This window comes from Equus quagga, chromosome 14 (genome assembly GCF_021613505.1).
Source record: "Equus quagga isolate Etosha38 chromosome 14, UCLA_HA_Equagga_1.0, whole genome shotgun sequence".
Classification (NCBI taxonomy): Eukaryota; Metazoa; Chordata; class Mammalia; order Perissodactyla; family Equidae; genus Equus; species Equus quagga.
Genome location: NC_060280.1, coordinates 4,967,434 through 4,986,987, shown reverse-complemented (window position 1 = coordinate 4,986,987; position 19,554 = coordinate 4,967,434). Strand labels below are relative to the sequence as shown.

The 19,554-nt window shown below is 42.1% G+C and overlaps 1 protein-coding gene and 1 long non-coding RNA gene across 6 annotated transcripts; one reads left to right on the top strand and one right to left on the bottom strand.

The window, feature by feature from the left end:
* Positions 1-404: 404 nt before the first annotated feature.
* Positions 405-17,505, bottom strand: LOC124225839 (uncharacterized). 5 transcript variants are annotated; one of them, XR_006885106.1, is made up of 6 exons: positions 17,447-17,505; positions 17,116-17,186; positions 13,369-15,778; positions 1,963-2,057; positions 1,329-1,466; positions 405-1,193 (listed from the first exon to the last, which is right to left on the bottom strand). It is a non-coding gene; the product is annotated as an uncharacterized LOC124225839 (long non-coding RNA). The 5 variants fall into 5 exon arrangements; XR_006885107.1 differs by lacking the exon at positions 1,329-1,466 and having other exon boundaries at positions 406-1,193; XR_006885105.1 differs by lacking the exons at positions 405-1,193; positions 1,329-1,466; positions 1,963-2,057 and adding an exon at positions 11,950-12,173 and having other exon boundaries at positions 13,369-13,601; positions 13,886-15,778.
* Positions 17,225-19,325, top strand: FIBIN (fin bud initiation factor homolog). The gene is made up of 2 exons (XM_046638560.1): positions 17,225-18,339; positions 18,470-19,325. Exons 1-2 carry the CDS (start codon positions 17,708-17,710, stop codon positions 18,486-18,488), a joined length of 651 nt encoding a protein of 216 aa, XP_046494516.1. The 5' UTR covers positions 17,225-17,707; the 3' UTR covers positions 18,489-19,325.
* The last annotated feature ends 229 nt before the right edge of the window (positions 19,326-19,554 follow it).

Genomic DNA, 19,554 nt, shown 5'->3' with positions numbered 1-19,554 from the left:
GACTTCAAAGGAGAAGTTCCAGGGCCAAAGAGTTCGCCAGGAATTCTCTCCCAGAGACCAAAATATTGCTTCTTAAGGTAACATTCTGTGGGGTTCAGCCACTTGGCCACGGTGAAGCAAGACCTGGGGATGACCCTACTGACAATTCTACTCCAACATTTGTTGCGGCAAATGGACCGCATAAAGGATGTTCTCTATATTCTGCATTATTTGGTGTCCATTAAACCAAGAAATGTATTCTATTTACCTGACTCAAGAAGGGTTCTTTCACCATATATTATATTTTGCTAATACTCAAAGTAGAGTTATACTGAAAGATTTAATGAAAATAAAACAATAGAAAGCAATATTAATTCTACCTGACAAGCCTCTCTTCTCTATGGCAACCAATTCTAGTTTTTGCTCACAATGATTCAAGATACAGTCAGTCTTTCCATTTGGGCTTTGTTTTCTCTATAGTAGGTCCCACTGGCATTCAGAATCTAAATTCTGGGGGAGCCACAGTGAAATGTTTTATGATCACTGAGTCTCAGTGTTCCTTGGTTCAAATTCTCAAGGGGGAATAATTCTTGAGTCAGCTGTTTGCTCCTGACTCATTCACGTGTTGCCAGAGGGTCAACGGGCCGGGCAGTTTAAACTAAAAGGAAAAGTCAAGCGACCTGCCCAGTATGAGTATGTCATAGCCAGCAGACATGATATAATAGAGGGTCGCAGCAGGTAGACAGTACCAGGATGTAAAGCTCAGCTCAGCAATAAACAGTTTCCAATAACGGAATAAACTGCTCTTTTTCTCCATCCCTGGAGAAGTTCTGACAGACATCAGTGGCTACTTGCCAGTAATATGATTGAGAATATTCCTCTCCTGCACTGGGAGTTAGATTAAAAGCTGTCTAAGAAATCTCCTAGGCATAAGATTCTATGTTATGTGACTTCAAAGAAGAACATAAGAAAAATCAAGTTGATTAGTATTATACAACACGTAGGACACAAGTAATTTACTATGTCTTTCACTGTGAAGCAAGTCACTCCAAGCTTCACAGTGTATCCCCAACCCAATCTGTGCTGTGCATACCCCTGTCTACTTGAGCCCTCAGAAAAAGCTGAGAAATGATGGAAGGGGCCTTGGTATCACTATAAGATGTTTATTCGTTTGCAGTTGCATTCCCGGGTTCTATCGATGGTTAATGATTTGGCTGGAAGAAAACAAAGGAGTATTATCATATGTGATTCTCAATGCAAACATTTATTTTGGAAAGCAGTTGACATTTGTTTATTATTGACTCTAAGAAGAAAAAGAAGAAGCACAACGCTTAGTCTTAAGCAAATACCTGTTTCTTGCACCACGTCTGGACCTGGCCTCCCAGAAACAGGAGGTTGGACGGAGGTGACTCTGGCTTCCCTTTCACACAGCCCTTCTCCTTTGCCTAGCTCACTCTGTTTGGAGCATGGGATTCTGTACTCATTGCCTTTGGTATAACAACCAAGCAGAAAAAAAATATTCAAGATAAGAATGAGCACAAAAGCAGTCTATTATTTGTTGACTTTCAAGTGATGGCTTTTAAGTGCTATTTCGTGCATTTTAATATAGCAGTAATGGATAACACTGTTGGACTTGGGGGGTATTGGAACTATCTGGACCTTTGCATGCTACCATATGAAAGTAAATTCCCATTACAAGTCTTCTCCCAAAAAGTCATGTTTTCCTTTAGCATAATTTTGGCATATTTTGGACATTCCATACTCAAAACACATTAAAACAGCTCTTATTCATTCTACAGATGTAAAGTGAACATCTATTCTAAACCATACGATGAAGTGTACTTGGACAGCAAGCAGATAATTTAGAACAAAGATCAAGTCAAAGCGGTTTTGGAGAGCCGCACTGATTTCGAGGCAGCCTTGGACCCCTTCATGCCAGCCCCACAGGAAGGTCGCACAGCGGTAAGGAGCTTGGGTGCTTACCTCAGGCAGATTTGAGCTAAAATCCCAGTTCCACGATTCACTAGTTATCTGACCTTGGGCAAGTTATTTATCTCTGTAAGACTCAATTTCCTCATCTGCAAAATAGAGATGAAAAATGATAATCCTGATTTCCTATGAATGTTGTAAAGATTAAATAAAGTATGCAAAGCAATAGCCAGCGAGAATCGCTCAATGTCATACTTCTTTGGTTCTCAAATACACTTTTTTGTAGAATTTTAACATCTCTGAAATTAGAAAGTATCTTGTAATAGATATGTAGTGTAACTGCCTGACAGGTAGCTTTGTTTTATTATAACATAAGCATCTGACATTAAGCTTTTGATTGCTGAGGCACCAATTTCAAAGATATTCATCTCCAATAAACACATTGCCAGCTGCATGACTAGATGAAGGGCCACACCGGTCCCCCAGGAAGTCCCCTGTAGGAAGCCATGGGCAACCTAGAGGTGGGATTGTTGGAGAGCCTGCGTTCCCTCCCTGCACTTTATTCCTACTCTTTGTGTTTTAAATTCACCAATAAAGAGTGAACTCTGGAAACCATAGTCCCCCTAGCCTCGACCCCAATAAAGGCAGAACCTCAGGTCCGCTCTCTCTTTCTCCCTACTCACGACCTTGCTGTGTGGCCTGGGCATGCCATATACCCTCCAGGACCTGTGAGGAATAACCCTTGTTTTTTCAAAGTTCCCTGATGGTTGTTGCCAAGGTGTGTCTTGTAATCACAAGAACCACAAGGGCTGGTCCACCCACAACACTGGCTACAGTGGGAGAATTATCTGTGACGGCTCTCACAGCAGGATGGCCCAGGGGAGGGGCCGGGGCATTTCTAGCCAACGGCATCGTTATCTATACAGGCCGAGACCAACCCCAAACAAGATGACAATTTATCATCGCTGTTGACCAGGTGGCAATCTTGAGGTAAATGTCATTCTCTGTGCTTGTGTGATTTCAACTAAGGATACTCACATTATTGTCACTTCAATTGATGTATGTGCATGGTATGTCTTTAAATAGATTACACTATGATTCCACATTGAAATAAAAGTTACTATGTATACATGAGGTCACAAAAAAAAAACAGTATTGGGAGATTTGGTATTAGGGACACAAATATGATTATCAAAAATTACCAGAACTTCATATTTTCTGGCAAAGCAACAATCAAGTGTTTAAGAGGACCTAAGAAAGAAAAATATACACAAGTAAATGAAGCTGTTAACATTCTGTTACCTAGATATCTATAAAAAGATTATCTATCACAACACCAAGCAACTGAACTGAAGGCAGGAGAAACTAGTATCTAGAAGAGATAAAAGGAATCTGAAAGAAATGAGAGGTTGATATGACCAATTCATATTTTACAGAGGACAAGTGATAAGGTGTTAAACAAGAATTTGTGAAAAATTTCCTTCTAACTTTGAACTTAAATTCCAGAGATACATGATCAATGAAAACAAAAGAAAAAGAGAGGAAGGAAAGAAGGAAGGGAGGGAGGCAGGGAAGAAGCAAGAAAAAAGTGAATTTCTCTTACATTTTCCTTTTAAAGTGTGCCCAAAAGTAATAAATAACAAAAGCCTATGTTTAAATAAATCTAAAAGGGCTCTTTCAATAAAAATAAAATAAATATTTTGAGTAAGATAGCATTCTGTAACAGTTGAATTGGTAGTATTTTTCTCTTGTGTTTTGATACACAAAATAATGGTGCATCTTAAAGTTGACATCTTAGGATGGATGAAATATAGTAAGGGTTAGCTACAGCAATATAGCTGTATCTCCATAATCTTAGCAAGATTTCTCTCAAAAATGCTTATCAATAGAAAACAGAGACACTTTGCACTTTCAGAGTTGCACTATAGCTGTCAGGGTCCAATTTGCAATATGTGTAGCAATGACCCGACAATCAGAGAAAAATTTAAAATTTAGCCATTTAGCTACTTCCTGCATCTCAAGCACAGTTTGTTAATTTCCTGCAACTTTTCTCCCAGGGAGCTTCTGGTAACCCTTCTGCAGGGCTCAGACACGTGCACTTATCACTTAGGCTAACCATTTTAACTGATTTGTCCATTTAGTCCAAAAATGACTCAATAGATTTTTCCCCAGTGAACTTCTTGCCAGGGCTGTAAGCCCCCAAACTGAATAATCGTCTATAGACCAAGGAAGGCACTTGAGAGGATTCTGAAGGTCATAACCAGGAATAGCCCTTGAGCAATGTTGCCTATCATCAAAATTTGTCTTGGGTCCTTCCCCTTCAGTAACGCATTGGAGGCACGCGCGCGCACACACACACACACACACACACACACACACACACACACTACTTTTCAGACTCTCAGCTGGCTATTAAATAATAGAACAAAGTGAAAAACAAGAGATATCCCAGGAGAAAATATTTACAATTCTAATGAGATGATAACCTGAGTACATATGGTATTTTTTGTCCCCTACAATCTATTTGTTAAAAGATACAATGAGAGAAGTTCAAATAAAAATAAAAGAACATAATTTGTGGCTTTTAAGCTCCCAGCAGTCCAAGCATAAACAACAGATTTGCAGGAATACTTAGCTAGCCAGAGTTTCCTACTACAGAGAGAATACATAGAGCTTCTATGGGCTGGAGGGGACAGGAAGAAAGTTTTCAAAGGAAGTTGAAGAGTTAGAGTATAGTAAGCCTACACTTTTTCCACTCCAGGAATAGAGCCCTGGGGTGAGAGGAGGGGAAAACAATAGAGACCCTAATAGAGACTCAAATCCAAAAGCAGAAAACTCCTGGGCCTTTTTTCTTGGGTAAAATCCAGGGAAAGGATAAGCACTTTCAAGAAATAGCCCACACTTGCAAAGTACAGCAGTAGTAAACACGGTAGTGGGGCCCATCGCATCTGGACATGTTGGAGGACAGCAAGGCCCTCAGAATTTTTCATGCTACCATAGCATATGACAGGAGAGTCAAGATGCCTACATAGATGATCAATCCTATGCTAACTCTAGCTTCTAGTGTCCTTACCGTGTCTTCCCTGTCCCCCTAGCAACACCTTACTGCTGGATCTACCATATGATACATTTGCGAGTCAGGTGACTTACACCATCGTGGCTAGAGTAATCTGACCGAGCGAGTGTTACCACCACCTCACTTGCAGGCCGCCTCTTCCACGGCCTCAGTTTTGAAAGGTATTTGTGCTGGATACAGAATTCCTGGTTGACAGCTTTGGGAGTTTTTTCAGTACTTTAAATTCATTGCCCTACTGTCTTCTGGCTCACGTTGTTCACCATGAGAGAAATCTGTTGCCATCCTCTTCTTTGCTCCTCTGTTCACAATTTGTCCCTTTCTCTCACTGATTTTTAGATTTTTCTCTTTCTCAATAGTTTTATTCATGATTTATTCAGTAGTTTGATTCATGATTCTTTTATTGGATTTCTTGAGCTTTTTGGATCTGTGGGCTTATAGTTTTAATCTAATTTGGAAAAATATTGGCATTATATCTTCAAATATTTTTTTCTTTTTATCCCCCCTCTTGTCCTTCAGGAGCTGCAGTTACAGAAACATAAAGCACTTGAAGTTGTCCCACAGCTCATTGATGCTGCCTTCATATTTTTTCAATCTTTTCTATTTCTGTATTACATTTTACACATATTTTTATATCTTCAAGTTCACTGATATTTTTTCTGCCATGAGTTATCTACCTTTTATATCTCAGACATTCTAGCTTTCATCTCTATGGTTGATTTTGTTCTTTTTTATACTTTCCATGTCTATACTTAACATCATCACTCTTTCCTCTAGCTTCTTGAGTAAATGGAAAGCAGTTACATAACTGTTTTCATGTCCTTTTCTACTAACTCAGTCATCTGTGTCACCTCTGGGTCACTTGTGATTGATTGATTTTTCTCCTCATCATGGATTCTATTTACCTAGATGAGGAATGCCTGGTAAACTTGTATGCCTGGTAATTTTAGTTAAATGTTAGACATTATTAATTTTACCTTGTTGAGTTTTAGATATTTTTATATTCTTAAAGTTTCTTCTGGGATGTGGGTACATTACCTGGAAACAGTTTGATCTTGACAGGTTTTGTTTATAAGCATTTTTGGCCTGGATCAGAGCAGCGTTTAGAATATGGTTAATATTTCCCCACTACTGAGGCAAAATTCTTTTGAGTAACCTGCCCATCATTCAATGAATTGTGAAGTTTTCTACTCTGCCTGGTTGGAACTGGACCTATTTCCAGCCCTGCGTGATCTCTGGAGATTGTTTCCTCTAATCTTTTTGGGTGCTTCTTTTTCCACTTCTGGTAGTTTCCTTACATGCATGTGCTGATCAACACTTGCTGAAAACTCAGAGGAGACCCTCTTCAGATTTCTGGAGGTCCTTCTCTGTGCAGTTCTGCCCTCTTGAGTGAACTCTACTCAACGCAGCCTCCCTGGATTCCAGGCCCATTTTCTCAACTCAAGGAGGCCAGTGAGCTTCACCTGGGCTCCCCATCTCCACACTGTGCCTGCTTTCCCATCTCTCAGAGGTCACTGTCCTCCATTGTCCGATGCCCAGTGTCTTAAAAATTCTTTTTTTTAATTTTTTTAAAGATTGGTACCTGAGCTAACAACTGTTGCCAATGTTCTTTCTTTTTTTTTTTAATTCTTCTCCCCAAAGCCCTCCAGTACATAGTTGTATATTCTAGTTGTGAGTGCCTATGTTGTGCCATGTGGGACGCCACCTCCACATGGCCTGATGAGCAGTGCCATGTCTGCGCCCAGGATCCGAACCGGCGAAACCCTGGGTCGCTGAAGCAGAGCATGCAAACATAACCACTCAGCCACGGAGCCAGCCCCCTAAAAATTCTTGTTTAATATATTGTGTCTGTGTTTTAGTTATTTTCAGGTTGGAGGGTATATTCAATCTCTGTTACTCCACCTTAGCCAGAAGCACAAATCAATGTGATATTTTTTTAGTGTTTTAAGTTTACCTGTAATATTTGAGGTCATATGTTTTGATGATATTCTGTTTTTGGTTATTTGGGATGGCATTTTTCAATTAACAGTCTTTCTCCCTCATATTAAAATACCTACAAACCTCTCCATGTTTAGGATCTTAAGGCCAGGATCTCAATATATGAAAATAACTAGAATAAGAGCAAAACATGAAACATTCGGCCTACAGATTGCCAAGTATCTAAATTCTAGATGCATCCAAATAGCCTCACGTTTGGTTTCATATAGACGTCACATTTGAATGTTTACTTTTCTCTTTCCCGTCAGCTGCTGGAGCTCAGTATCCAAGAGTGCAAACCACAGTGAGTTCGCCAATCCAAAGCTTGTCCCTCTCTCCTCTTTGGAGCGCAGCCATACCTGAGCCAAGGAAGGCCCAGGGGGTTGGAAAGAAGAAATGTCTCCCTCTAATTGGAGATTGTGAAAATCATTCTACAAGTGGAAAGCAAATTTTTAATGATAAATCACTTTTAGTTATTTTTAAACTTGTTTGTTATTCCTGACAGGAATATTTTTCTTCTCTGGGGATCATTTTGACCTTTTCTATTTGGCTCCTGCTTTTGAGATAAAGCCATTATCAATAAACCATTTGGGAGGAGAAAAAAGGAAGATGGCTTATCCCAGGCAGAAAGCTTCTTCTCATCTTATCCAAACATACGCGAACCCCAGCGACATGCCCCACAGTGGAGCTGCTCAGAATCCCTCATACTAATTAAAATCTCTGAGAAAAGACCCAGAGCATTTGTAGTTTGTGTCCTGTCTGTATTAAAAATCTTTAATACTTTTATATTACTGTACTGTCACAGCAGTGTTGTAAGTCATAAGTATTTCCACTATTCATAAACTCTAATTTGCTTTCAGTTTGTACCAAACACTGGTCTACTTTGAGGGGGGAAAAAAAGGATTTTCTATCTTTTTATACTATTAAGAGTCTTTCTAAACATCATTAGTCACTTGGTTCCTTGACAGACCTCCCTGGTGGTACAGGCTCTATTTTTAAACCTTCTTAAAATCCAAAGTTAATTTTCATTTTTTCACAGCTTTGAAAAAAGTATTTCAAAGGATATTTTTCATGATTAGCATTAGGACAAAAGCAAATTTTGTTGTTAAATTTTATTAAAACCTGCCCTCTTTATTTTTCGTCTTTGAAAAGGGGAAATTATACCTTTTGCCCCATTTTTTTTACAGTAACCACATTTTCTGGACAACCACATATGTTTAAACTTGGTTTAAACATCCCTAAAGGAAACCTTCATTTATATTAAAAGAAATGGAAGAGAAAAAAATATAGTAAGTATCTAACGATGTGGATTTTTAAATTTTCTCATGTATGCTGCAGGTTACAAATTAAGCTGTGAAGCTGCCTAGTAGAAATCCCTTCCACTGAGATGATGGTGTGAGGCGAAATCCAGCAAGCAGCAGTCTTAATAAATATACAAGGGACGTGGAAGTGAGAAAGAAAAAAAATGAAAGTCCGGTTGCCTTAGGTTGTTTAGATTGACTATAATGCCTGGATTTTAGGATTTCTCACTGGAAGCTCTCCACCTAGCCTCGTACAGAGAGGCTTTATCACAAAATAACACACTGACACATGGGGATGGCACCTCCCCTCACTTTGCCCTCCAGCCCAACCCCTAATACTGGCAATGAAAATTCCAATCCATGAAAATCTAGGAATTTAACCTCAAAGTGTACAGTAAGGGAACATGCTGATTTTGTTTTGACAGTGGAATGAATCTACCAGAGGCTCCTGATTCCAAAGGGCTTGGATGTCTGTCTCCAGAGCCAAGTGGTTTAGGAGACTAATGCAAATGGGAGTCTGCAGTCTGCAAACCAGGATCAGGATGTCAGAGAAGCATGCCGCCTAAAGAATGTGCAGTCCGGAGCTCCCGGAGGCCAGTGCTTTCAGAACGTGGCCCGAGTTCTTCTCTCTCTCTCTGTACTATTTCTCTTTCTCTGTTTCTTTTTCCCTTCCTAAAATTCATACTATATCCCACTGTGGAAAACGTGAGGAATGCAGACCAAATTAAAGAAGAACATAGCTACTACCTATAATCCCTCCATAGAAGTAGATATGCTCTATTTTGCCATCCTAACTTCTTGGCTTTATATTGTTTTTTTCTTTATTAAACATTTTTCGTATAGGATTACATCATAATCATTATCCATTTTATTAAAAATTTCTTTAAATTTAATATTTTTCTTGGTGAGGAAGATTGTCCCTGAGCTAACATCTGTGCCAATCTTCCTCCACTTCATACGTGGGTTATCACCACAGCATGGCTTGATAAGTGGTGTGTAGGTCCACACCCGGAATCCGAACCCATGAACCCCAGGCTGCCAAAGTGGAATGCACGACCTTAACCACTATGCCACCAGGCCAGCCTCTGAATTAAATTTTTGAAAGATGTAACGTATTTCCAACATAAGGATACACTGTGATATAGCTTCTTTTTCTGTTTGGAGCATCTTGTTTCTAGCTTTCTATTATTATAAACAATTCAGCAATGAACATCTTTGCTCATAGATCTTTATATGCATTTCTGTTTATATCTCTGGTAAATATTCTAGGAACAAAATTACTAGGTCAAAGGATATGAAAAATGTTAACTCTCCTGATACAAATAACCATATTGCTTGGCAGAATGGCCAAACCCATTCATATCCCTACTTTCAATATATAAGAATGCTTGCTTTTCTGTGCCATTATAGCGTTCAGAAGTATAACCATTTCTTTATACTAACACAACAGGAAAAATATCTCGTCATTTTCAGTTTTGAAATGAAATGAGCATAAACTTACTCATTTGTCTTTTGGGGGTTCTAGTGTTTTTCTTATTGAGCTCTATGAATACATTAAGAATAGCAACCATTTCTTCTCAAAATTTGTTGCAAATGTTGTCCCAATGCATTTAATTGTGACTGTAACGTTTGCACATGCTTTTTTACAAACCCAAATCTCCCTACTGCCGTCTTACAGCTCTTTACATCATTTTATCTGCTGTCGGTTCTTTGCAAAGCCGCAATAGCATGCTACAGCTAAGACAGACTCACTCCCAACATATCAAGAGCTGTTGGTCCTGAACAAAAGCTTTGTAGGAAAAGTTCATTAGTAATGAGTGTGTTGCCCCTGTCTAAATAATCCTTAGCTACGTGATCGGCAAACACTGTTGAAGAGTCTTGACCACACTAATGAATTGTGTCTCAATTCTATACCATTAAGTGCTCTCATGTCCATGGTTCAAAACGTATGGTCAGTGTTAAATCGGCAACCTCACTCACCTCATAATCACTTGCTTAATGCTTCTATCAACAAATATCTGCTGACCACCTACTCTGAACTCAGTGGCATTAAAGAGCATCCCAGCTGTAAACAAGAGCATACCCTAAGTTAAGATTCAACACCTAAAGAGCATATATAAGTGAACTGTTATATGGCTAGTGTCCACATGAGCTGGCTCTTCTCCCTCCATCTGTTTGACCTTTGGGCTCATCAGCAATAAGGGCCAAGTAAGGAGTAGGTAAAGGGAGTGAGAAGTCAAGCGTGGGTGTTCATTAGGCAGCATAAACAAAGCTGCAAAATAAGAAGTGGAGGAAATTGTGTCCAGTCTGGAACTAGGATCTGGAAATCAGCTTTCTGAAGTGTATTGAGACTTTTTCTCCCAAAGGCAATACTGTCAAGTCCGTTTTGACTCATCTTCAAAATAGCTCCTATCATCCTCTTCCAACCACATTTCTTTAGGATTAAAAATTGGATTTGGATTTGGATTCAAAACATAATCAAGGACTTGTTCACTGCAGGACAATTTTCAAATATCCAGGATCTTAAAAAAAGACAGCCAAGAACCAAGAAACACAAGCATGGAAAACGTTCCTATTTCTGACAAAGAAGAAAGAGAGATGCTGTTACTAATCCTGCTGCATCTCTCCACTCCCCACCCCAACTGATTTCGGAGGGGCATCTGTTTGGCTGTTTCATGGATTCCTTTTTAAGTTTTATTAAGACCAGAAACAGCAAATGCCTTGAATAAAGGGACTGACTCAGCCCCATTGTTTCTCAGTAACCTCAGTCAGTGGCTCTTGGCCTAAAACTGCATGATACACGTCCTGTTCCCAATCAGATGAGGGCTTCCATGCCCTCAAATCATCACAGTGTTCGTAGGTCGCTCTCCTGTGATGCTCACTGTATACTTCCACTTGCAGACTCTTTGCACCCTATTTCCCCCACAACCCCAACAGATTGAGTAGCTGCATCTGCTCCTCCAGTTTTCCCATTGCGGTTGCTGAATAGTGTTTGCAGACTGAGGTGAAACCAGTAAATTCTCTCTCCCATACTCTGCCTCTCTGCCTTTTCCCATCCCCACTAATTCTATTGGACCTGAGAAGTAAAATGATGAAGAAAAATAAAACACTGCTCAAAGAGGGGAAATCCACAAGGTCAGATTCTTCTACAAACTGCCTGGATCATACCCCAGGACGTGCACTTCCGATTACCAATTACAGAAAAATGAACATCTTTACCAGGCGAATAGCAAGATACTCTGCAGGGTGGCCTGGTGCTTCTGAAGTTTACAGACCAGAACATTCTAGGACCATATGTACAGACTGCACATAGTTTACTTAGGACGGGTCAAAAGTCACCCTTCTGAGTGACGCTCCCGTCTGAATGTTCCGAATATTGGAATTCACAGGGCTCTTTCCCTTCTCTCCTGCCAGGATCATCCAGATTAAGTGTGAGACATCACTGTCCGACTGTTGGCCAGATAAAACATGTGCTTAAGTAGATAGATTATCTGACCATCCTTAAATAATAGAATTCCTTAAATTCTACAGTTTCGCTATCACAACAACTAGCAAATATTTGGCCCTTGCCACATGCTTGGCTCTGTGTTAATCACAGAGAATATAAAGGTAAACAAAACACATCCCTACCCTTGGGAGCTCACAGTAAAGCTTGGGAGACAGACCAGGTTAGCACATAGCCCAGCACAATGCAATACATAGTCCAAAAGAACAAAGAAAAAGTACCATTGAAACACGAACTACAAGAACATCTTGTTGAAACACTAAATAGGAGCGACCAACTTAAGCTAGGATGACCAAAAATATTTATTCAGCACCTTCTATGATCCAGACACTGCTCCAGGCCCCCAGGGACATAGAAGGGAACGCAGCTCCTATCTTCATGTAATGTAAGTCAAGCTGGACAGACAAGCCTAGAATCAATAATTACATAAATTAAAGTACAAATATAAATAGTGGAAAGTGCCACGAGGAAAAGAACAGGATGATATAGAAGGGAATGACAGGGAGAGCTAATTAAAATCAAGAAATCAAGCAGGGCTTTTAGAAGAAATGACATTACAGTTAAGACATGAGAGATGAGTTACTGTGTCACCCTGACTTGCAGCAGACTTGAATTTGGTGTTAGAATTTGAATGGTGTTTGTTACCACAGCGTATTGTAGCCTGTTCTGACTAATAGAGGAAGATTGGGAGAACCGATCAGACTCTCTTCTCGCATTACGCTTCCTTCCATGCAAGCATTCTCAGTATGTTTTCATAGGTGTTTTATCAACTATATTTGGTGGGAACTTTGTTTTGGTAATAATAACCACTTCACTGAGTTAATGCAACAATCAGATCAGATAATCAAAATGTATTCCATTTTCTTCCGTCCTTTCTTCCGTCTTTCCTTCCTTCCCAACTTCTCTCTTTTCTATCTTTCTCATCCATTTCTCTTCCTCTCTCCTTCCCACCTCTGAAAACAATGGTTGCTAAATAAATGCTACTGATTATCCATTAGTCAATAAAATAATCTGAAAGTGCTAAATACTATGTCCTTCTCCTGATCTTTCCCCCTTTCCTTCCTCTCCTCTCTTCTCAGCCCAGACTCCCCCTCTGGTCCACGCAACTCCCTTTGCTCATTTTTCTTTTTTGACGTGGTCCAGGGACTTAGCCTGACAATTTGGGGAGGATGTAAGGAGTGAGGGCTTCCACTTCCCAAGGCTCCTTTTGGGTTTCTAGACTGTAGAGTGGGACCCAGTCTCCTCAGCCCTCTTTACACTTATGCATACGAGCCTCTTTTCTATAAAAGTGCTACTATTACCATAATCAGAAACAGCCAGGGGATCATAAAACCCTTTGGCAAGGGGAAACCCCAGAGCTTAAGAAATCTTACAGGTCTGTAGGCTCATGATGCCAGCCTGAATTCCTGCTTCTCTCTCTAAAGTGGTAACTGGACCAAAGGAACAAGACTTTCAAGTGCACTGAAAAGGATAAAGGGTAAGCAAGTTTTAAGCTAGCCAACCCCGCTGGCACTGCATGGCAAGGATTGCACATAAGCAGCTGGGAGTGGGCAGCAGTGCTCATGACTCTGGCCACTGCTCCTGTGGGCCTCCTTTATTCTTACATTTCTCCAGCTTCTGTCCCTCCACTTTGTCTCTAGTCTTCAGCCCTGGACTTGACTGTTGTCCCTATGCGCAGACGGTGCCTCTTGATTTCACTCTTCAAAGTCCTCTGTCTGGTGAGTCTTTGTTTGGACATTTCCTCTGGCTCCATTTCTTTTAGGCCATTCCTCAGAAGCCCACCTTAACTCTGACTCTCGTAGACAGCCGAAGATGGAATCAGGCACATGCGAAGAACCTACAAATAAATACCTTTTAAAAGTGAACATGATGAAGTGTTCAGTGCAAAAAGCCTGGGCATGCTGGGGCTGGCTGGGGCTGGCCCATGAGAGCCAACTGTGAGGTTTCCAGGAATTTTGCAAGTCAGTTGTTAAACATAGCCATTATTAAATTATTTAAACTTATAACTAAATAAATGATATTGAAATAAAGGGAATGCATATGTAAAACTCATCACTTCTTAATCACATTACTATATGTTACGATTTTCTCTCCTCTTGGGGTTATCTGCATCTAGCGTACCTGGATGATGGGCATGCCATAGACTGGTGTGCCATTACACTTCTTCCTGATTCTGCATTCAGTCAGCCGTGGTGAGAGCATTTACACCATGCAACTGAGAAAATGCTACAAAGGGAGCTTTTTTCTCCTATAGAACCAGCTGTTAAATACTTAGCAGCACACAACTACAAAAGAGTGCCAGTGTTTTGCAGAAGCAGTTAATGAAGACAAAGCATGGGGTAAGGGGGATATTTGTAGTTACTTCCCCAGAATCTAGTCTCATACTGTCCCCTTCTCAAATAGGACCTTAAATTTCCCAGCCACATTGTCTGCATGGGGCCTTGCCTCCAGCTGCAGAACTTACTGTCATGAGCCCATTGGCTTATCCCAAACCTCTCACTACAGTCACCCTGGTTCAAGGATGGATTAGTGATCCAGATCAGACCAACTGTGGCCCCTGGGGCTAATTTGAAGGACCTGCATTTTAGCGACCTGGAGATCTAAGCTGTCGTTCCTGGTAGACATACACAGGGAAGCTTGCAGCTCTGGAAGACACTGGTAGCCATCTTGGACCCACAAATGAAAGAGCCTGCCCAGGAACGCATATAAGTTGAGGAAGTAGAACCAAAAAACAGTGAGAGAAAAATGAGATTCTGGACCAGGCACAGACTGAAAATTCACGTGATTGAGTTAGACTCTTAGTTACTTGCACCAAAAGGATTTCTTCCTGATACATGACATGGAGTTCATACCTTTAGATGAGGTAATTGCAGGAAAAAGCACACACTCTTGATCATTCTAATTAGGCTGTGTATGAATATTTACCTGACTTTCCAACCAGACAGAAAATGCTTTGTAAGCTGAAGCTTTTTATTGCGCATCTTTGTCTCTGCAGAGAACTTAACACTGTGCCCTGCACACAGTAGGGGGCACGCACAGTCACCTGTCGCTTCAGGATGGGGAGATGTTCTGAAAGATGCGTCTTTAGGCAATTTGGTGGTTGTGCAACCATCATAGAGTGTACTGAAGGGGAACAAAATTTGCCACCCCAAAGTGTGTCTCTTTAACGTGAGGATTATTTTAGGCTGATTATTTCTAAAAAACAAAAGACTCAGAAGGTTTTTCTTGTTACTGCCCCACCCCCTCCGAACAGCCTAAAAGAATCCAGATTAAAAAACCGGTTTCAGGAAGCAAGCTATCACCTTGGCATCACATGAACTAGGGGGTAGACAGGGAGGAACCTGTTTGTAGGGGCCCCCTCTGTGTTCTTCTGTTTCTGTGTGGCCAAACACTTGTTTTTCAAATGTTTGCTCCTTTTCACCTACCTGTGAGTTGTCTTCCTTCCCTTGAAGTCTCTGACTCTCCCACTCCCAACATGCCCTTTTGTCTTTAGCTGAGGACGGTATTTAAGGGGAGGGCTCTGGCCATTTTGGCGAGTTACTTAGTTTTCCCAGGTTTCTCCCATGTATACATTTAATTAAACTTTTGATTTTCTCCTGTTAATCTGTCTGACGTCCATTTAATTCTTAGACCAGCCAGAAGAACCTAGAGGGTAGAGGAAAATTTCTTCCTCCCCTGTAGTACTTACACAAACCTAGATGGTATAGCCTCCTACACACCGAGGCTACATGGTACTAATCTTAGGCAATTTATTGTTGACCGAAATGTTCTTATGCAGGGAGTGACGGCAGTAGTAAGTGCTTAATTTAGGCTTAATTGAATTGGTTAGTAAGTCAGAGAGGGATTGTGCAAGAAGCATAGTGAATCAGAGTAAATTCCTCTTCTCTTCTTTGGCCAAGCAGCCAATTTGGATCCATCTGTTGTCATTTGTGAATGTCCCAGGAAAAAGGAATGAAGCAATAAGGTTCTTCAGTCCAGCAGTGAAGTCTCTCGATGGGAGAAGGCCGCCGTTTTCTGCTGGAACACAGTGAAAATAAGCCATGGTCTTTTAGTCAGCGTACATGCTAAGAAAACTCTTTCAGTCTACGCTTTCATGATGCCAAATATCTGGATAAGAATTAAAATGTGCAGTCAACATGGCTCAAAAGATCTGCGCATGTGACACCGCATCAATAAAATATCCTGTTACTTAACCAGACTCCTCATTGTCCATCCAGGGTTCTGGGCTGTTTACGTCAGTGAAAGTGTGACAGTCCCAGAACTGTATGGCACTGTGGCTCTGAATAACACCAGCCACTTATGAATTGGAGAGGGAGATAAGTATAAACACAGGCAAATCACAGAGTGTTTCAGTTACATTTAAAGGTGGAAAGAGGAAATAATCATAGAAATAGGGCCTCTGCCTTCCCTTCCCTCTCCCTTCCTGTCTTTTCTTCACAACCCTATCGCTGTCCAACATACAATATAGCTTATTTATTTATATTAATCTAATTCTCTCTTCACTTCCCAGAGTTTGAGATTCTATTTGCAGTCCCTAAAACAGACTCTGGCCTATAGTAAATGCTCAATAAACAATTGTTGAGATAGCCTGAAGAATGGAGATTTGCTAATCAATTCCTGTATCAGAAATTAAAACAGCCTGGTGAAAAAAAAGTACTTGTTTTTCTAAATTAAACTAAAAGACGCTGTGACTTAATGAGTGCCAGCTCAATCACAATCTAACTTTGTGACTATAAACAATTTGCTTCACATTAGGCCCCTCAGTTGTTCCATCCGGAAAATGGGGATAACAGAACCAGCCCTAGACACTTCAAAAACTCTTAGGTGTCCCCAAAAAAGGCATAGCTGTAACGGTGTTAGATTAAACATGCAATGCAGGAGCTTAGCTGTATTGGACAATTTTTCATAAAATTAAACAGTTACCTCAGTTGTGCATTTACTTACTAACCTGGCAAAATTCCATTTTTCACCTTTTCTTCTTATATCTCCTTGCAACCATGTATTAACCAGTTTTCTATATTCCTATTGCTTCCAAGTATTGGTTATCGTAAATTTTAATTAACTAGCCCTTTCTAAACAAAACTGCCAATTCCTACACTGCAGACTTGCCTTCAAAGTCTCAAACTTTTCAATGATGAAAATAGGCATACTCAACAAATCCAATCCAACTGATACTTACTTAAAAAAGTGAAATGGCATTTCTCCAGGGTACCCACCCATCTCTGCAGTATGTTAATAGCAAACCAGTCTTTCTGTTGTGAGAATTCTATCATCCTTTTCCCATCTTCTCCTTCAAGCTAAATCCTATTTTGCAAGGTCTTCCTTCCAATCTTTAAAAACAGACCCTGTACCTTTAACAACAGAGACCTGGTGAGAGGTTTCTTTCCAAACTTGTTCCCTGGCTTCCAAGTGACGAAACCAGCTGTAATTTGAGAGCAGAGAGATCCTCAGGATATCATTAGCCAAGGGAAAAGCTCGGCATTCCCACCCAGTCCAGGAGTGCAAATAGTATCACAGGGCGAGAGCCTTCTCTCCAGCTGCAGGCTCCATCTCCCAGGACCAAGGGGGACTCTGAGAGTAAGAGCAGGGCAACAGAGCCAGCGGCCTGCCGGAACCCTGGAGGAGGGGATCCCCCTCCGCCCCGCCATCCCGCTGGGAAAAAGCCGGCTGAGTTCCACCTACAGAGCCGCAGCCCGAGCCCGCCCGCAGGAGCGCAGAGCCAGGGTGCATCCTGCGCTGGCTGCCGCCCGGCCGGCTGCGCTACCCCGGCGCCGGTGCCACAGCCACATGAAGCCTGCTGGGGAGGCGGGGCCAGGGTGCAGCAAGCCGGCTGGGGCTGAGGCTGACGCCGTCTCAGGGAGGCACTGACTCCCCAGGGAACCCCCTTCCTCGGGCGTGGGCGAAGTCTTCTCCAAGGGTCCCTGGTCATCCTCAATACCCAGGATGGTGTTCCTGAAGTTCCTCTGGATGGGTTTCTTCTGCTACCTGTGTCAGGGCTATTTCGATGGCCCTCTCTACCCGGAGATGTCCAATGGGACTCTGCACCACTACTTCGTCCCCGACGGGGACTATGAAGAGAATGATGACCCCGAAAAGTGCCAGCTGCTCTTCAGGGTGAGTGACCACCGGCGCTGCTCCCAGGGGGAGGGCAGCCAGGCCAGCAGTCTGCTGAGCCTCACCCTGCGGGAGGAGTTCACCGTGCTGGGCCGCCAGGTGGAGGACGCTGGGCGCGTCCTGGAGGGCATCAGTAAGAGCATCTCCTACGACCTAGACGGGGAAGAGAGCTATGGCAAGTACCTGCGGCGGGAGTCCCACCAGATCGGGGACGCCTACTCCAACTCGGACAAGTCCCTCACTGAGCTGGAAAGCAAGTTCAAGCAGGGCCAGGAACAGGACAGCCGGCAGGAGAGCAGGCTCAACGAGGACTTCTTGGGGATGCTGGTCCACACCAGGTCCCTGCTGAAGGAAACGCTCGACATCTCTGCAGGGCTCAGGGACAAATACGAGCTGCTGGCCCTCACCATCAGGAGCCACGGGACCCGGTTAGGTCGGCTGAAAAACGATTATCTTAAAGTGTAGGTGGAAGGGGGCCCTTCCTGGAGAGGGCGTCACACCAGCCCCGTTGGTGGGGTCGGGGGGAGGCGGGACGGAGAGGGAAAGGAGGGGTTGACATTTCCCTTATACTTATTATTTTTTTATATCCAGATTTGCACTTGGAGAGTGATCTGACATCATCTTTTAAAAGAAATAAGTGAGAGTTGAGTGGGTTTGTTTTTGTACATTATTTATGTGATTGCTATTGACTTGTCACCTGGAAGGAACACTTGAAGGCCATGGCTCCCACCTTTCCTGGAGGGCTTTCTAACTTTGCAGAGACACCTGTTTCAGCCACATCTAAAAGGACACGGTCTATGCAGTAGAGACTGACGAAACTTCCCCATCCTGGAGATTACGTGGAAATACCCAGAAAGCATGGTGCACGGCTCCTCGCCGCCTGCCGGCTTCTCTCCAGGCTCTGAAAGCTGTCACAGTTGCCTGTTTTCAGATGGGGTTCAAGGTGCTGCTCTGCATGTCCGCCCGTGGATGGAAGTTGCCTGTTTCTTCTTCTCCTTTTCTCTCTTATTTATTAACCATGGTCTCCTGGGTTTTGTTTTCAGTTTGGGCGCTTCAGGGTTCTGTTCTGGTAAAGGTATTGGCTAGAAATTATGTGCAAATTTTCCTCTGCAGGAAGATGTCTGAGGTGTCTCTGTGGTGTGTGTAAGTTAAAGCAGCCACGCTGAAGAAGTCTAAGCTTTGTGGTGGTGACGTATTCCTGTTGACATGCTGTCTCTCATTGTATGTGTGTGTCAGCAGGGCTACGGTCCGTCACAGAGCGATAGATGGACTGTCTGAACTCACCCCCAAATGCCTATGACTTAGGTTACCAATGTATTCTTTCTCGTTGCGGGGTTTTGCTTCTGTTTGCTTATTGGAAACCTGTGCTTCAAGTAGGGGGAATTCTAATTCTAATAGCTCCTTAACTAAGTTTTATTATTCAGCCAATAAATATGTTCTCGTACAATACTGGCTTATTTTCTACTTTCTACTCATAACTTTCAAATTGCAAAGAGGAGCCGATGCAAAAGGACAGAGAAGGTGGCGATTTAAGCTCGTTTACTTAGAGTGTATGTTCAACAAGGCAGAGGGACAGCTACGTGCTTGGCAATCCTCCGTTCCCTGCCACCCTTACCATCCTCGAAAGAAAAAAACTCTAGGCCCTGTCAGAACTTAATCTCTGCTCGTCTGCCTAA